Source organism: Oncorhynchus mykiss, chromosome 24 (assembly GCF_013265735.2).
Source record: "Oncorhynchus mykiss isolate Arlee chromosome 24, USDA_OmykA_1.1, whole genome shotgun sequence".
In the NCBI taxonomy this organism is placed as follows: domain Eukaryota; kingdom Metazoa; phylum Chordata; class Actinopteri; order Salmoniformes; family Salmonidae; genus Oncorhynchus; species Oncorhynchus mykiss.
In genome coordinates this window covers 19,896,939-19,916,271 of record NC_048588.1, presented here as the reverse complement: position 1 = coordinate 19,916,271, position 19,333 = coordinate 19,896,939, and the positions used below count along the sequence as shown (strand labels likewise).

Genomic DNA, 19,333 nt, shown 5'->3' with positions numbered 1-19,333 from the left:
ATTATTATTAAATACAGTATATTATATTATTATTATTAAATACAGTATATTATTATTATTATTATTAAATACAGTATATTATTATTGTTAAATACAGTATATTATTATATTATTATTAAATACAGTATATTATATTATTATTATTATTATTAAATACAGTATATTATTATTGTTAAATACAGTATATTATATTATTATTATTATCTTCAGTATATTATATTATTATTATTAAATATAATACTGTGCAAAAGTTTTAGGCAGGTGTGAAAAAATGTGGTAAAGTAAGAATGCTTTCAAAAATAGACATGTTAATAGATTATATTTATCAATTATCTAAATGCAAAGTGAGTAAACAGAAGTTAAATCTACATGAAATCAATATTTGGTGTGACCACCCTTTGCCTTCAAAACAGCATAAATTATTCTAGGTACACTTGCACACAGTTTTTGAAGGAACTCGGCAAGTTGGTTGGCCCAAACATCTTGGAGAACTAACCACAGTTCTTCTGTGGAATTAGGCAGCCTCAGGTGCTTCTCTCTTTTCATGTATTCCCAGACAGACATGATGATGTTCACATCAGGGCTCTGTGGGGGCCATACCATCACTTCCAGGACTCCTTGTTCTTCTTTACGCTGAAGGTAGTTCTTAATGACTTTCGCTGTATGTTTGGGATTGTTGTCATGCTGCAGAATACATTTGTGGCCAATCACATGCCTCCCTGGTGGTATTGCACGATGGATAAGGATCTGCCTGTACTTCTCAGCATTGAGGAGACCATTAATTCTGACCAAATCCCCAACTCCATTTGCAGAAATGGAGCCCCAAACTTGCAAGGAACTCCACCATGCTTCACTGTTGCCAGCAGACACTCATTCGTGTACCCCTCTCCAGCCCTTTGGCGAACAAACTGCCTTCTGCTACAGCCAAGTATTTTACTCATCAGTTCAGAGCACCTGCTGCCATTAATCTGCACCTCAGATCCTGTGTTTTCGTGCATAGTTGAGTTGCTTGGCCTTGTTTCCACGTCGGAGGAATGGCTTTTTGGCCGCAAGTCTACCATGAAGGCCACTTCTGACCAGGCTTCTCAGGACAGTAAATGGGTATACCAGGGTCCCACTGTTTTCTGCCAATTCTGAGATGATGGCACTGCTGGACATCTGATTGTGAAGGGAAGTAAGCATGATGTGTCTTTCGTCTGCTGCAGTAAGTTTCCTTGGCCGACCACTGAGTCTACGGTCCTCAACGTTGCCCGTTTCTTTGTGCTTCTTCAAAAGGGCTTGGACATCTGGAAACCCCTGTCTGCCTTGAAATGTCTGCCTGGGAGAGACCTTGTTGATGTAGTATAACTACCTTGTGTCTTGTGGCTGTCCTCAGTCTTTCCATGGTGTATGACTTTTGACGGTAAACTGTCTTCAGCTACCTCACCTTGTTAGCTGAGTTTGGCTGTTCCTCACCCAGTTTTATTCCTCCTACACAGCTGTTTCAGTTCATGATTGTGTTTCAACCTACATATTGAATTGATGATCATTGATGATCATTAGCACCTGTTTGGTATAATTGTTTAACTATATGTCTACAAAATCCCTGACTTTGTGCAAGCGTACCACCAAGAATTGATGCTGTTTTGAAGGCAAAGGGTGGTCACATCAAATATGGATTTGATTTAGATTTGTCTTCTGTTCACTCACTTTGCATTTAGATAATTGATAAATATAATCTATTAATCTATCTATAATCTATTAATGTCTATTTTTGAAAGCATTCTTGCTTTACAGCATTTTTTCACACCTGCCTAAAACGTTTGCCCAGTACTGTATATAATAATAATATAATATACTGTATATAATAATAATATAATATACTGTATATAATAATAATATAATATACTGTATATAATAATAATATAATATACTGTATATAATAATAATATAATATACTGTATATAATAATAATATAATATACTGTATATAATAATAATATAATGTATATAATAATTATATAATATACTGTATATAATAATTATATAATATACTGTATATAATAATTATATAATATACTGTATATAATAATGTGAGGCCTGTATATCTGAAAGCACATTATTTTTTCCAGCCTGATATGCAAAGGTTCTGTTTTTATTGACCTGTACAACTACATTAATAAGTAGTCACGATAAAGTAACACTTTTGATACCATTTGCTGAAGAGCGGAGGCCTACCTGAACCGTTTGATACTGTTTAGCATCATGAAACCTGTAACAACGTGTATCCAACCTTTACCCAACCTGTGTCTAACCTGTCTCCAGGTGACCACCCGTTTGAGTGTGAGTTCTGTGGGAGCTGTTTCCGGGACGATGGCATGTTGAGGGGACACAAACGCATCCACACGGGAGAGAAGCCTTACGAGTGTAACGGCTGTGGCAAAAGGTTCAGCCTCAAGCACCAGCTGGAGACCCACTACCGCGTACACACAGGTTAGAGAACAGTGTGTGGCCGTAATAATAACACACTCCCACTTTAGGTTGTTTTGTGTTCATAACAGCATACACACAGGTCAAACCAATGTGTGTCAGTACCACTGGTTTTAGCGCATAGTCAAGGAAAGGTTTCACGAGTATGCTGTTGTATTCCTATAGGTGAGAAGCCATTTGAGTGCAAGATCTGTCACCAGCGATCCAGGGACTACTCTGCCATGATCAAGCACCTGCGCACCCACAATGGAGCGTCGCCCTACCAGTGTACCATCTGCCAGGACTTCTGCCCCAGCCTGGCAGCCATGCAGAAACACATGAAGAGCCACAGACCCGAGGATGTGCCCCTGGACTGGAGGATAGAGAAGACCTACCTGTACGTATGCTACGTCTGAGTAGGACTTAGACACTAAGACACACTATCCTATGTGTGGGCAGGTTTTTCATCTTATTATTTCCTCTAAAGAAAAGTAAGTTGATCATTTCTGTGGTTTGATTGCTTTTATCACGAATTGCCACAATGATCTGTCATTACATTAAACCTCCATATGTTTTGAAGGCTGAAAGACTACTGGTCAGGTTACCACAGCAGTGAAAGTGTTATCTGTTATTACATTAAACCTCCATATGTTTTGAAGGCTGAAAGACTACTGGTCAGGTTACCACAGCAGTGAAAGTGTTATCTGTTATTACATTAAACCTGCGTATGTGTTGAAGACTGAAAGACTACTGGTCAGGTTACCACAGCAGTGAAAGTGTTATCTGTTATTACATTAAACCTGCGTATGTGTTGAAGGCTGAAAGACTACTGGTCAGGTTACCACAGCAGTGAAAGTGTTGCACTAGAAGGGATATTGAGTTCTATCTGCTGTGACTCTGATTGTGAGACGTAGAACTTCTCTGGTCGAATTGCAGTACTATTGCAACCCTTACTACGCAGATTGGTTGAGACAAACAAACATTTCCTGGGTTATTATTTCCTGTCACATTTCCTGTTATTGATTTTTTGGGGTGTTTGTTTTTTGCATGTTTTACTTGAATGGTCTCCATAAGCTTGATTTAATTTGTGTCTTATTTTTCCAGTGCGCATATTAAGCATATAATTTCCCCTACCTGTCAGTTAGTCTATCTGCTCATGCTGATTGACAAGCATTAAGGTGTAACAGGTTTTGCTATTTATGTCATGCATCGATTTTGTTACCAAATAGGTGTTGGTTATTTTTACCCAACCTCAAGGCCGTTTATTTTGATATTAGAATAAGCGCTACCTCTTCGATCTTCAACTTTTGCACAGAGGCAATAGCACATCTTAGAACTGGTGTTTTTCATTGTGTTTTCGTCCATCGTCTGTAGCTTTACCTTCAAATGTCCTTTTTATATTGGTGAAGCGGCTTGAAATGTTCTGAGAATTCATCAATGGAATTGATTTGGACGGTTGCCTGTTGGGTGGAAAAAAAGATTTGAAAGCCTTCAAAGTGACTTTTGTGTGAATCATTTTTTTTATCAGTAGAATTATAGCAGTCTGTTAAACCACAGAATGAAAACATTTTCTAAGTGAAAAGAAAGAACATGTGAGTAAAAGTGTTGTCTTTTTACTAAACGTGAAAGGTTGAATCACTAAAAGCAGGTTATGGTCAGTTGTGATGTCTGTTGCTGTAGATGTGATTGTATCTTATTCCTAGACGAGAGCCAAAAGAGGGCTTCTCTGATTTTAAAATGGTGTATTTTTGTATTACAGTGATCTGCAATTTGTTTACATTTGTTTTGATTTCAGAAACATCTTTTCTTGTGTGTTTTGTAAGTCTCTGGAGTCTGATTTGAGTAAGAGCCCTCCCTGTGCCTCTTTTATAAATGGAGAATAGATGTGCTGAATACATGAATACAGTATATGTTTGTTGTGTTGACCTTTGTGGTTCCTGGGTGTTTGTTTATTGTTGGTGAAGAACTGATTTTCACTGCCATGCCATAGTAGACCCTATTGTCTAAACATTGTCATTTGAAACAAGATACTTGTTCTAATGACTATGGTATTATGCCCCAGGCACCTCAAGCCTCAAAGCAAAGTTTACGAGTGAGATTTTCTTTCAAAATGTTCTGTCTTGTCGAATGGGGATAAAATGCACAGAAGACACAGAATACATAGTGGTATTGTTAATAACCTTTATAAAGCTACAAGTTCAGCATATATGGGTCAATGTAACACTATGGCCTTCTAGAACAAAAAGCCAACACTCAATGCCATGTAAACAATTAAAAGCACCGACTCATCCTCACTGTACTACTGTTCTATTCTACATACACATGCACTATAAGGATCTTAGGATTTCCGTGGTGGACCAAAACTAACAAAGCTCTTTCAAAAAAGTATTTTCTTTGATCGTTCTATGTTGTAACAAAGCAGAAGTAGTTTTATTTGGTATGTGTACTAGCAGGATGTGATGATCATCATGTAGGTAGATATTATGTAAATGTTTGTCTACCTCAGCACCAGTTCAGTCAGTGCTTGTCCTGGTGTCCAATCAGGGTTGTTCTCCTTGCCATGTGTGTTAAATCCCTTTGCATTACAGCTTTGTAACACTGTGTGTGCAAGTGTTTTCTCAGTGTGGATTCAGACACAGCTCTTTTTACGCATCAGTGTTCTGTGGCATGATGAAAAAATAATAAAATAGAAACTATTTTACAGTGCAGATCTTTATTGTGTCATCAGTCAAGTAAAGTGAATTCTTACTGCCTGGTTTTGGTGCATACTATTCACATGCACTACAGGAATATGTTCCATGTTTGAAGATGTTATAAAAGATCTAAATGCTAATTGTATGTAGTATGTAGTTCTTGAGCTGTTCTTGTCTATCATTGTTCTGTATTGTTTCATGTTTTGTGTGGACCACAAGAAGAGCAGCTGCTGCTTTCGCAACAGCTAATGGGGACCCTAATAAAATACCAAAAAGATCCATGAAGGTTGTGTCAATAATAATACATTTTATTTGCACCTTTCAAAATCAAGTAGCGAAAATAAACATGACAATAAAAAAGGGTTGTGTTTTCCTGTCTCACTGTAGCATGCAGCTGAAGTCATGACAGGCGGTTTGGTGACCCTTAGTGGCACGATGCCAGACTAACAGCTGGGTGGGTTTGACTAGCTGCTACAGATGAGGGAAGGGATAAGTCGCTGCCTCCCTGCCCTCTCTCCCTCTGCTCTACCACACACACTGTTGTGTCCAACACTAAGCAGAATGGCAGCCATACAGTAACTGAATCCAGTCAATAACAAGGGGGAATTCTTCATTACAGGTACTACCTTTGTTTATGTGTACTTGTTTCTATGTTTATTTGTGGGTTTGGGATGTTTTGGTATTGACAATAGCAATGCTGTGTTTTCATTTTTATTGCGTTTTTTCGATTCAGGGAGTTAGTTACCTAGAGAGGATATGCTGACAAGAGTTTATCCACCAGCAGAGCATAGTGACAACACATAATGACTTGGATGTAGTAAAAAAGCTCCTACTTTGTTTGCAATGATGGAATAGTCCACTAGTGTATTACAACAGTATTACAACTGTGGTGACACAGAACTATCCTGTCCTATTTATGTTGTTGATGAGCTTGAGATCCACCAAATGTAATGGAGCCATTTTGAAAAGATAGAAGGTGGGCTAAATTTAGTTACACATGTGCAAAAAATAGTATCTCCTCTATAATCTCCTGAAATCCATGGTCATGCTCTGTAGATGAGCAGATTGATTAAGAGCTGGTGCTAATGTAATCCCCTCTGTTTAATTAGTGTGAGCATGGTGGACAGTTAAAGCAAACCACATTACACACCATCTGGATTACACACTATCCAGCCTCTCCATCATTAGTCTTTACAACAAAGACACAAACAAGGACATGTCACCTGTAGCTCTAGCTCTATGTTCTCAGACAGGATACAAACAAGATTTGTTTAATTGCACAGGTGATAAACCGTCTTGTTGATAGCATAAACGGTGGACACTCCTGTCGGTTTGTCTCGATTTCTTTCTCTGTATCTCAGGTGTTGGTGACTGGTCTATGGTCCACAGAGAGGGATTCCATCCATGCTCTCCTCGGTGATCTCCAACAGCTGTGCTCTCTATAGGGATTATGGAAACCACAGACCTCCCCCGTACCCCAGGAAGAACATCAGACCCAGAGCTTCACTTCAACACAACCCATATAACCCATACAGGCCATACCTGAGAAGGGTCAGTATAACGTCTCAATATTCACTGCAAAGATGACTATTTTTATTATTATATTGTTATCAACATCTTCACTGTTAGATTTCAGATGACACCTTACTGTCTTGATGTCTTGATTGCAGGTGGATACGAGAGTATCTTTAGCCGATCCCAAGAAAATCTCCAGGGCCACCAGTAGGGGTCAGTATGTCACCATGCCTGTTTGCCATCCAAGGCTGCATTTCTCTCCGAGACTGGCGCTAGGCATGGGGCAGCCCCGGGCCAACACCAGACAAAGCCCACTGCCGGTCAGTCAGAGGATCATCCAATCACAGCACAAAGCAAGGCAGACCAGGAGTGCTGGGAGCTGCTCCAGTTATAATACAAGCTCCTGGGTTGAGAAAGGCTCTAGTAAACCTGATAAAGGGAAGAAAACACCATACAAGGCCACATCTTCTTCTCCAAGAGTACAGGAGACATAAGCCACAAGAGTTCCAGTTCTAATGGTCGCCAGCAATATCGCTACTTCACCAAGGATGGAATGTGTCGCGGCTCGTCATACCACATGACACATTCATACTAAGAACAAGATGTGTGACCTGATCGGCACCCTGGTGGATCTGAAGTACAGCTGGATCCTGTTTGTCTTTACCCTGTGCTACAATGTCACCTGGACAGCCTTCGCAGAGCTCTACTTCCTGGATGCCTGGCTGCGTGGTGATGTGGAGCACATACAATGTGTTCCACATACAAACCCGCAATGGCAGCCATGCTTTGAGAAGCTGGACAGTTTCCATTCGGCCCTCTCTATCTCCATGGACAGCCAAATCATCAATGGCTACGGCACTAGAGAGGCCTCAGTCAACTGCATGGACGGGCTGGTTCTCATGATGTCACAGTCCGTCATTGAATCAGTGTTAGACGTCCTTATGCTGGGCTACATCCTGGCTAAGATAGCCAAGCCTAAGAGGAGGCTGCCCACTTTGTTGTTCAGTCAGCACTGTGTGGTCTGAGAGGGATGAGAGCCTGTGCCTGATGTTCAACGTCAGGACTTTGAAAGAGACACACATGCTGGTGGCAGAGATTAGAGCCAAGCTGATCAAATCTCACCATACCAAAGAGGGAGAGTTCATCCTGTTGGATCAGAGAGAGCTGACTCTGCGGATGGAACCAGATGGAGCCAGGTTGTTCACAGTGGAGCCCCAGACCATGGAGCATGTAATTGATGAACACAGGCCTCTCTGGGGCATCAGCACTGACTCTTTAAAGTGGGAGACCTTTGAAAACCGTGGTCATGGTGGATGGAGCCATGCAAGACGCGGGTTTGTACTGAGAGGTGAGGAATTGTGGAGTTGGAATTAAATAAGTGTTTCAGATGTTTTAATCAGTGCAAAAAGGACACATTATTTATATGTTATCATTATCAAAACATGAATATAGCTAAATTGAAAGGGACCTACAGTATCCTTAATGCCTGGTCCGGACAGCAGATGTATATCATTTAATTTTAGATTAACTTGACTGTAAATATGTATTTTTTCTCAGGCACAGCCTTCCATGTGAGGACCTCCTACACTGAATATGATATTCTTTGGGGACAGCGCTTTAAGTCATGCAAGCCATTAGATGAGAGGGGGATTGGGTCCAATCACAAGACCTCTGATAAGAACTATAAGGTCCAGATTGCCACACACAGTGACAAAGAGATGGCAGTGAGACATAGACATAAGAGATCTCCTGGACACGACACAGACACTGTCCCCTCCAACATGTCTACAAGGAAAGTACATTACCAGTATTTATCTGATCAAATGTTACTGTGCAACTCAGTCAGTAATAACAATGGCACAGGAACTAGGAAACTTAGTAAGAATGAGTTCTTTATATAAATATGGACGTTTGACAGGTCGGTATAGCAGGGTTCATCAAAGTGATGAAATCAAGACACACTGTACATATCCTCCAGAACGTTTATACAATGGGAATAAATGAATGATGATGACCAATATCTAAAGCTGCCACATCTTATTTATCAAACTTTCTGAATACTTACATTTGTATATGTGAGCAGTGAGCACAGCATGCCTTGTGCTAGGCAAACACAATTATGCTGATTGTTAGTGGTCTCCTTACAGTATGCAAGGAATTACAAAAGGTTTTTTTTTTGTTGCCCATACACCAAACTCTCCCGATTTAAATGATGAGTGTCATTTAATGATTGTATTGTGGGGAACCAATTTGAGAAATGGAAGACCGAACTGACAGTCGCGCATGACAAGACAAATTAATGTCAGTATTACTGTCTCATCACCAGCAATGTGGATATCTCATTCATATACCATGCTAGACTCATATATATATATATATATTACGTGGTAGATAAGCTTTAGCATTGGAGATAGATTGTGGCTTCCATCAACGTAATTGTCTGCATCATTTCCAAGCTACCATATGTTACGGTTTTCTTCTGGTGAAAGAGAGGAGGACCAAAATGCAGCGTGGTTATCTTTATACATCTTTAATGAAAGATGAAAAATGAACAATATACAAAAACAAGAAACGTGAAAAACCAAAACAGCCCTATCTGGTGCAACAAACACAGAGACAGGAACAATCACCCACGAAATACCCAAAGAACATGGCTGCCTAAATATGGTTCCCAATCAGAGACAACGATAAACACCTGCCTCTGATTGAGAACCACTTTAGGCAACCATAGACTTTCCTAGACAACTCTACTGAACACAACCCCATAAATCTAATAAACCCCTAGACAAGACAAGACACATAAATCACCCATGTCACACCCTGGCCTGACCAAAATAATAAAGAAAACACAAAATACTAAGACCAGGGCGTGACAGTACCCCCCCGCCCCCCCAAAGGTGCTGACTCCTGGCCGCACACCTAAACCCATAGGGGAGGGTCTGTCCACGGTGGCGGCGCTGGACGTGGACCCCACTCCATCATATTCTTTGTCCACCTCCTTAGCGTCCTTAGATTGGCGACCCTCGCCGTCGACCTTGGCCTACTAATCTTAACAAAGGGCCCCACTGGACTGAGGGTCAGCTCCGGACTGAGGGACAGCTCGGGACTAAGGGGTAGCTCGGGACTGAGGGGTAGATCGGGACTGAGGGGTAGCTCGGGACTAAGAGGAAGCTCAGGACTGAGAGGAAGCTCAGACAGGTTGATGGCTCTGGCAGATCCTGGCTGACTGGCGGATCCTGGCTGACTGGCGGATCCTGGGTGACTGGCGGCTCTGGAGGATCCTGGCTTACTGGCGGATCCTGGCAGACTGACGGATCTGGCGGATCCTGGCTGACTGGCGGCTCTGGCGGATCCTGGCTTACTGGCGGATCCTGGCAGACTGACGGATCTGGCGGATCCTGGCTGACTGGCGGCTCTGGCGGATCCTGGCTGACTGGCGGCACTGGCTGCTCCATGCTGACGGGAGACTCTGGCTGCTCCATGCTGACGGGAGACTCTAGCTGCTCCATGCTGACGGGAGACTCTGGCTGCTCCATGCTGACGAGAGACTCTGGCTGCTCCATGCTGACTGGAGACTCTGGCGGCTCACGACAGACGGGAGACTCTGGCGGCTCACGACAGACGGGAGACTCTGGCGGCTCACGACAGACGGGAGACTCTGGCGGGTCACGACAGACGGGAGACTCTGGCGGCTCACGACAGACGGGAGACTCTGGCGGCTCACGACAGACGGGAGACTCTGGCGGGTCACGACAGACGGGAGACTCACAGGCGGGAGACTCTGGCAACGCTGGACAGGCGGGAGACTCCGGCTGCGCTGGCGAGGAGGAAGGCTCCGGCAGCGCTGGACAGGCGGGAGACTCCGGCAGCGCTGGAGAGGAGGAAGGCTCTGGCAGCACTGGTCTGCCACGTCCACCTCAGGTCACAGTGTTCAGACAGACCGGCAGAAAGACAGACTTATTAGAGTGTGTTTGACTTGTACATAATTTCATCTAACAGTGGTCAGATGAGCCAAAGAGATGCAGGCCATTTCCGGGATGCTGCCTGGACAGTCCGGGTGTACGGAATGTTTTTCCGGGCAGTTATCCTCCTCACCTGGCTCTCTCTGGGCCTAATCCCATAAAACGCCCATGGGAGATACTGCATGTTAAAGGTACATTCTGCTGGCTGGAATTCTAGCTGGCAGAAAAATTCAAGTATTTAGAAACACCTTGATGTTCTCAACTTAAATAGGTGAGACTGGGTTAATTAAGCTTGGCGGTAACGTAGAAGAGACATTTAAAAAAAATATTTCTTACACATACTGTACCTGTAAACTCCTGATTTTATCATATTTTAATTAACACATGTATTTTTATATCCTTGTAAAATAAAATATGATTCACTCAAACAATGGTTTGTTGGTTGGTTATTTTTTGTACTGCATCTGATGCAGGGTAAATTATATATATTGTAACAGGTATCCAGAAATAAATCATTAATAAGAATTGAAAACAAAAACTGGACAAATGAATAAATGTTTTTATGAGAGAGTGAACATCCGTCACCTCACCAGCAGGCAGAACAGTGTTCATTTTGTTCTTGAGCGGCCTGCTGAGAGATGTGATAGCTTAGGATTCAAAATGAGTCTGACCGGGATTGATGTGATATGAGGACGTAATATTATGACCTTTGCTCATGAAGCTACAATTTTCAGCAAATAATGTTCTGTCTGCCAAGTGGATGCTCTGTTGGCACAGGTAAGATACCCCCCTGCCTTATCAGTGGCTTGGGGGTGTATCCCTGGAGATGTTCCCCCCCTACAAAGAACTGGTTGAGCCTGCCTCCATAGGCCCCATGACCCCCTTGGCAAAACAACAGGTTCATTCAGCAGCACAGCACCACTGCTGACCTCACTGTCTCTTTGTGAAGGGAAAATCCAGAGTTGCATTCTGTAAAATGGCAAATGGTCGACCAGCTGCGAGCAGAGCGCATCTCTGTCTCTAACCTAACACAGGCCTACAGATGAGCGTTGAAGAGCCCAGTGCCACACTCTCCTCTGGACAACATAACATACAAGGAAAACATGGTAAGACTCCATGCATAAATCTCTGTCTCTCTCCTTACCCCTATTTACTTTCAACATCACCTTGATACCTTCTCTGTTGCTCTCACCTCCCCTGACGCCCTCTGTCTTTAGGCTATTGACTCACTCAACATCACTGACAACAGATGTTGTTTTCATAATGCCTGTCTACTTACTGTACATGTACTCGCTGTTGTGCATGTTGTTTAACAACAACTATAACGATTTAATGGAATTGTTCATGGTTTTTAAGAATCTAATGTCTATCATCATAATATATTTCAAGTACATGTACATTGTATACTTCTTACTAATGTAATGTATTATCTGCTAGAGGGTAACTTAAAGGGAAATATATGCATTCAGTGCATGCTTTGGTTTGATTCTAGGGGTTTATTACAATGTTTAAGGATCATGTTGAAGCAGATGATTTTTAGAGGGGATTTGTAAATATATAATGTCATCTTATTTTCCCACAATATCTCACTGCATGAGCTAGAAATACCCTGCAGTATTTAACTCTGATTAACATTTTTTTAAAGTGTGTGTCTTGCAACAGAAAACAAATGTAAGTAGTCTGATTCACCTGCATGTGAAATGCCTGCCGCATAGGTCTGGTGCTGTGTAGAGTAAATCCATATGTCTGCAGCACAAGTATGACGTGTTGGATGACGTGTTGGGTTCTCACGTTTGGCTATGAATGATACATTGTGCTTCAGTTCACACACCTGGACACCTGTGACATTATCTACGCACCTTTACACACCTGCCATTCAAATTCCATACACCTGGACAAACCCTCCTGAGATCTCTCAGTTTCACAGTCATCCTAATTAAATATGTTTGATTAAGGGGATGAATAAGGCTTCTGTGTGTGTAGAAGGGGAGGGGGAGTCAGCCAGGAAGAATAGGTTATGTTCATATCCAGTCTCCCAGGAGACTGATATAAATAGTGTGTGTGTGTGTTGTATTCATTGCATATGTTGCAGAATCTTGATGGAGATATATTATCTGTGATTGAGAATCCTGTGGCTGTCAGTCATCCTTTTCACCCAGAGAAGACAGGAGTGGGAGAGGCCCGAGGAGCTCAGAGTCAGAGCTGCCATGCCTGGCTGAGAGGAATCCATTCTACAAACCACGGTAAGGCCATGCCTGGGTGGTGCACTGTTTAATAGGGCTGGAACCACAGGCTATGATTAGTATGACATTATCCAATTAGTGCACAAACAAGGCATGTTACATAAAGTCTAATCTAATTAGAGTATATAAGCTTTAAGCTTCAGTACTTTAGTGTCTCATTGTCTTAAGTTAAAGCCAAGTCCAGCTAGCCTCAGTGCTTTAGCTATCCTTTTCACAAACTGTAGTACAGTATACAGCTACCCCTCACAGCTGCCGTGCAGACTTTATATGAGTCAGTTGATTATGACACTGCCTGTGAAATGTTCAGCATTCATCTTTGTCACCTGTTCCCTGTATGTGGTATGCTTTGTTCACATCCTTAGTTGTGTGCACGTTGTAGACTGTAATGGCTGTTACATGCTGTGCCGCTATCTCTTCCACTCTATGTCAGTGTGACAGACAGCTAACATGCCTTTTAGCAGTATACCCAAGCAGTTTATCTCTTATCAGTGTCTAATTCAGCTGTGCTCCATTGTCAGCCCATAGACTGGTGAGAGTACTGGTTGCTGTGTGTGCAGTGGGACTTCTGGGAGGCTTAGCAGTCGGAGTGTGGTTCTTAGGTGAGACATCCTGCAAGTGTCAAATCATGAAGAGAATGATGACATGTTCAATGTTCTAGTGTTTGTGAAGCACAGATTCCTTGCTGTGGTGGATAGCAAACAGAAATAACCCTACATGTCAGAATATAGAACACTGTATTTGAATGTTTTACAATGAGACTGTTATAGCTGATTAACTATGCATGATAATTATGTCTCACACAATGACAGAGCTAGATTAAGAACATCTGTTTTACATCCACTGCAGCTATAATTCACTCTGCATGTTGTTGTTTTCCCTCCCACAGTCAGGTTGTTGTTGCGGCCTACCTCCTCTCAGAGTCCAGCAGGGCTGGGGGACACCAAGGAGACGTCCTTCTGTAACGTGACCGAGGACATCTCTGTGGCTGACCCCAGGAAAGGTCTGTGCCTCTCAGCCCGTCACCCACCACAGAGACTGTCATCTTGTCTGTGTGATTGGTTACATCCCAATATTATTCCCCATAGGCGCTAGTCATAAGTATTGCACTATATAGGGTAAGCAGTGCTTTCAGAGAGTATTCACACCCCTTGACTCTTTCCACATGTTGTGTTACAGCCTGAATTTAAAAAATGTGTCTGTCCACTGTCCTACGCACAATATCCCATAATGTCAAAGTTGAATTATGTTTTTAGAAATGTTTACAAATTAATTACAAATGAGAGCTGAAATGTTTTGAGTCAATACGTATTCAACCCCTTTGTTATGGCAAGCCTAAATACGTTCAGGAGTAAAAATGTGCTTAACAAGTCACATAATAAGTTGCATGGACTCATTCCGTGTGCAATAATAGTGTTTAACATGATTTTTGAATGACCACCTTATCTCTGTACCCCACACATAATACAATTGTCTGTAAGGTCCCCCAGTCAAGCAGGGAATTTCAAGCACAGATTCAACCACAAAAACCAGGGAGGTTTTACAGTGCCTCACAAAGAAGGCCACCCATTGGTAGATGGGTAAAAATAAAAAACAGACATTGAATATCCCTTTGAGCATGTTAAAGTTATTAAAGTTATAACTCGGTTGCCGGAGAGGAAGGAAACTGCTCAGGGATTTCACCATGAGGCCCATGGTGACTTTAAAACCGTTAGAGTTTAATGGCTGTGATAGGAGAAAACTGAGGATGGATCAACAACATTGTAGTAACTCCACAATACTAACCTAATTGACAGAGTGAAAAGATGGAAACCTGTACAGGATAAAAATATTCCTAAACATGTATGCAACAAGGCACTAAAGTAATACTGCAAAAAATGTGTCAAAGCAATTAACTTTTTGTCCTGAATACAGAGTGTTATGTTTGGGGCAATCCAATACCACACATTACTGAGTGCCACTATCGATATTTTCAAGCATAGTAGTGGCTACATCATGTTATGGGTATGATTGTAATCGTTAAGGACCGGGGAGTTTTTCAGGATAAAAAATAAACCTAGAGGAAAACCTGGTTCAAAATTCTTTCCGCCAGACACTGGGAGATGGATTCACCTTTCATCAGGACAATAACCTAAACTGCAAGGCCACATCTACACTGGAGTTGCTTACCAAGAAGACAGTGAATGTTCCTGAGTGGCTGAGTTACAGTTTTGACGTAAACGTACTTCAAAATCTATGGCAAGACCTGAAAATGGTTGTCTAGCAATGATCAACAACCAATTTGACAGAGCTTGAAGAATTTTGAAAATAATAATGTGGAAATATTGCACAATCCAGGTGTGGAAAGCTCTTAGAGACTCACTGCTGTAATCGCTGCCAAATGTGCTTCTACAAAGTATTGACTCAGGGGTGTGAATGTTTATGAAAATGAGATATCTCTGTATTTCATTTTCAATAAATTTGCAGTTCAAAAAACATGTTTTCACTTTGTCCTTATGGGTTATTGTGTTTATATGGGTGAGAAAAACTCATATTTAATTGATTTTGAATTCAGGCTGTAACACAACAAAATGTGGAACAAGTCAAGGGACACACTTGTTTTGTCAGGCAGAAAGACCTTCCTAGCGGTTTGATAAACCAAATGTGTTTATATTACAACTATAATTGTCTTTATTGTAGTACATATCTTTATTAATACATTTCTTAACAACTTCTACATGATCACAGTCAGTGGAGAGGAGTGGAGACTTCAGTGGAGAGGAGTGGAGACTGTCTATCAACCGACATCAAAACATGAAATAATGATCTGTTTATATTGACTACATTCGTTTTTGGATATCAGCTGCTTAACATTTCCCTCTCAAACAAGACAGCAGTTCATTACTGTTGATCTAGTTGGTCTCTGGAGGGATTATTTTCAATCAATGAGGTTCAGTGTTTTACAGAATCAGCCCGGAGAACTCTCTCCTGGAGATCCAGCTAGAGAAGGTGCCCACGTGGCTGCCTGTGTGCTATGAGAGATGGAACTCTTCCCTGGGGACCCTGGTCTGCCGCCAGCTGGGATATCTAAGGCTAGTCAACTGAGACCATTTCCTTACCATAAAGCCCACAGCAGCTTGGCAACATAAAAGGCTATTCACCTAACCATAAGGCTGATTGCTCCCAGTTAATGTTAGATTATTTAATACCTCGTTTATAGGCTTGCCCGAAGCCCCGTGGATCATACATTACTTTTTAAAACAGACACTCTCCCATCTCGCCTGCTTTTATAGAAGAAATAACTATGATTAATTTTGTTTCCAGACTGACCAAGCAAAAAGGGGTGAACTTAACGGACATCGGACCTAACTACACCGATGGCTTTATACAGATCACATCTGAACACAAGACCAGCCTGGAAAATATATGGCAGTTAAGGTACGGCGGCTGTCTGAGGATATAATACATAACCTAATGATTCAGAAGAAAATAGATGTGCTATAACATAGTAATCAAGCTTTTTTAATGGATGGATTTGTTTTTATTTAGGGGGAGTTGCGTCACAGGGAAGGTTATAGCTTTGAAATGTTTTGGTAAGTTTCTGCAGGGTACTAACAACACTAACATAACAGTGGATTACATTGTAAACGTATGCATCTCACACACAGGTAAGACCCAATGACCTTCACACGACCTCTCAGTCATGACTTCCTAGTTCTACATATTGGTGGTATACACTAGGTGTACAAAACATTAGGAACACCTTCTCTTTCCATGACATAGACTGACCAGGGGAATTCAGGTGAAAGCTATTGTCCCTTATTGATGTCACTTGTTAAATCTACTTCAATCAGTGTAGATGAAAGGGAGAAGAAAGCTTAAATAATATTGTTTAAGCCTTGAGACAATTGAGACATGGATTGTTTATTGTGCAATTCAGAGGGTGAATGTGAGAAACAAAAGATTGAAGTGCCTTTGAACGGGGTATGGTAGTAAGTACCAAGTGCACCGGTTTGAGTGTGTCAAGAACTGCAACACTGCTAGGTTTTCACGCTCAACAGTTTCCCGTGTGTATGAAGAATAGTCCACCACCCAAAGGACATCCAGCCAACGTGACACAACTGTGGGAAGCATTGGAGTCAACATGGGCCAGCATCCCTTTCAACACGCTTTCGACACCTTACAGAGTCCATGCCCCGATATTGAGACTGTTCTGAGGGCAAAGGGGGGTCCAACTCAATATTAGGAAAGTGTTCCTAATGTTTTTTACAGTAGGGTGATGATGAGTTACCTCCATACAATGTATGTAAAGTGATCTGGGAAAAAATGCCTTCATATCTGTTTCCTTTGCCTGTGTAGAGTGTGGGATGCGGGCTAAGCTGCCCAGGATAATCGGGGGAGTGGAGGCTACCTTGGGAAGGTGGCCCTGGCAAGTCAGTCTCTACTACAGCAACCGACACACCTGTGGAGGCACCATCATCACCAGCCAATGGGTGGTCACCGCAGCCCACTGTGTGCACAAGTAAGACCCCTCGGGGTAAAAGGTTAGAGGTCAGAGGTCACTGACTCATGACAGTGTAGTGATGACTAGGGACGGCAATTGCTCTCACTTTCTTTTGCACAAAGTAATTAATACTTTATACAATTGAGAATTGAAGAGCCATCTAGCTGACATACATTTCTTCATCTCTTTTATAACATTCCAGTTATAGGCTGCCACAGGTGTCCAGTTGGGTGGTCTACGCTGGTATTGTCACACGCAGTTCAGCTAAAATGGCTCAGTACACTGGATATGCAGTGGAAAAGATCATCTACAACAAGAAATACAACCCCAGGAGCCACGACAATGACATTGCTCTGATGAAACTACTGACCCCACTGAATTTCTCAGGTGACAGGGAACTTGATTACTTCACTTTTGAATGCATCACATAGTCCCTTGGCTGACTGGAACACTCAACTACATGATTACAGCAATCAGTTCCAAACCATGTTCCAATATTACTGAAATTAACTTCAACATGACCTACACTGTTCTCTAATATTCCAAATATTATTTTGTATTACATTTTTTAGATACCATCAGGCCTATCTGTCTGCCACAGTACGAGCATGATCTACCAGGAGGAACACAGTGCTGGATCTCTGGCTGGGGCTACACTCAACCAGATGATGGTACGACTATGTTAAATCAATAATATCATTTAAATAGGAAAATGTAATGTATCTATATCGATGGTTAAATGTTTTCTCATAGCCCAAAGTCATTTAAATCATAAAAATGAGAGGTATATTTACATTAGTTTGACTTTCTTTGACAGTTCTCATCCCTGCCACGCTAAAAGAAGCTACAGTTCCACTGATAAGCACCAAGAAATGCAACAGTTCCTGCATGTACAATGGAGAGGTCACCCCCCGCATGCTCTGTGCTGGATACACCGAGGGCAAAGTGGACGCATGTCAGGTTAGTTCATAAACACATACCAGTGTTCTTCCTCCTGTGGTTTGTTTTATGAAGAGATTTACCAAAGGTCAGAGAGTTGTTGTCTTACAAAAGTAGAATTGGTTCTTTATAATGAGAATATTTTCCCTCAGGTGTCCCCCTGTACTGTTCTAAATGATCAAAGACAAAGCTCATTAGGCATGTGCCTGAGAGAGCACACCAGCTTTATTCAGGGTCCTACCAATCAAATTCAGTGGCGCTCAGGATTCAGTATTCCACAATATCCCAACCCATAATCTCTAAATCACTGTGACTTAACAATATCTCAACCCATAACAGTCAGTGTGGTAGTCTGGTAACCCGTGTGATTGACAGCAATGTATATCTGCCCAGGGAGACAGTGGGGGTCCGCTAGTCTGTCAAATTGACAACGTGTGGAGACTGGTGGGGGTGGTGAGCTGGGGTACAGGCTGCGCTGAGCCCAACCACCCCGGAGTCTACACCAAGGTGGCCGAGTTTCTCGGCTGGATCTACGACATGATTGAGGTAAACTTACACTAACTCTTCCGTTGCATAGGCTTATGTATTGATGTTTTACATATCAGGACCACATCTGCTTTGCAGTTCTGTTTCTCCTCTTGAAATTGCATAATACTGTATGTTACATTTGTTTTTCCATCCACAGAGCTACTGAGGAGGAAGAGGAATAAGACAATGGATGATCAGGGAGACTCCAGAACAGGCCTAGAGGAAACTGAAACATATGATGCTCCTGACATTCTTCCTCCTGTACTGTAAATGTAATTTTACCTCCTTATAACGGCCATGTTGATTGCAGAAATGCATACATTATTTAACAGTAGGAAATATTTTACACTATACATGTTTGTCATACATTGTATTTTTAGCACCTGAATGAGAACATATTTATACCATATATTTGTCTTGTATTGAAAATAAACGATGCTTCATATCTAAACATGTTCATTGTCTACTCTGGTGTGATGAAAGAGCTTTATGTACCCGAGCCATCATTTCAGGATGCAGACGATGT

The 19,333-nt window shown here is 41.8% G+C and overlaps 2 protein-coding genes and 1 long non-coding RNA gene across 3 annotated transcripts in view; all 3 read left to right on the top strand.

The window, feature by feature from the left end:
• Nucleotides 1-5,153, top strand: part of LOC101268962 (zinc finger and BTB domain-containing protein 16-A) — a 30,194-nt gene extending 25,041 nt beyond the window's left edge. Inside the window, exons 6-7 of the mRNA XM_021582628.2 lie at nt 2,304-2,471; nt 2,634-5,153. Coding sequence (XP_021438303.2) covers nt 2,304-2,471; nt 2,634-2,863 — 398 coding nt within the window. The 3' untranslated portion in view covers nt 2,864-5,153. The remainder of the gene's footprint in view (nt 1-2,303; nt 2,472-2,633) is intronic.
• Nucleotides 5,154-6,470: 1,317 nt separating this feature from the next.
• On the top strand, nt 6,471-9,113 carry LOC118944068. The gene is made up of 3 exons (XR_005039372.1): nt 6,471-6,691; nt 6,811-8,003; nt 8,213-9,113. It is a non-coding gene; the product is annotated as an uncharacterized LOC118944068 (long non-coding RNA).
• A 2,388-nt stretch (nt 9,114-11,501) lies between these two features.
• Nucleotides 11,502-19,268, top strand: LOC110503955 (transmembrane protease serine 5). The gene is made up of 13 exons (XM_021582621.2): nt 11,502-11,723; nt 12,710-12,860; nt 13,379-13,459; nt 13,747-13,860; nt 15,793-15,928; nt 16,161-16,274; nt 16,386-16,429; nt 17,196-17,358; nt 17,543-17,727; nt 17,913-18,011; nt 18,158-18,300; nt 18,673-18,825; nt 18,965-19,268. The coding sequence occupies exons 1-13, from the start codon at nt 11,721-11,723 to the stop codon at nt 18,971-18,973; spliced, it is 1,395 nt and encodes a 464-aa protein (XP_021438296.1). The 5' UTR covers nt 11,502-11,720; the 3' UTR covers nt 18,974-19,268.
• The last annotated feature ends 65 nt before the right edge of the window (nt 19,269-19,333 follow it).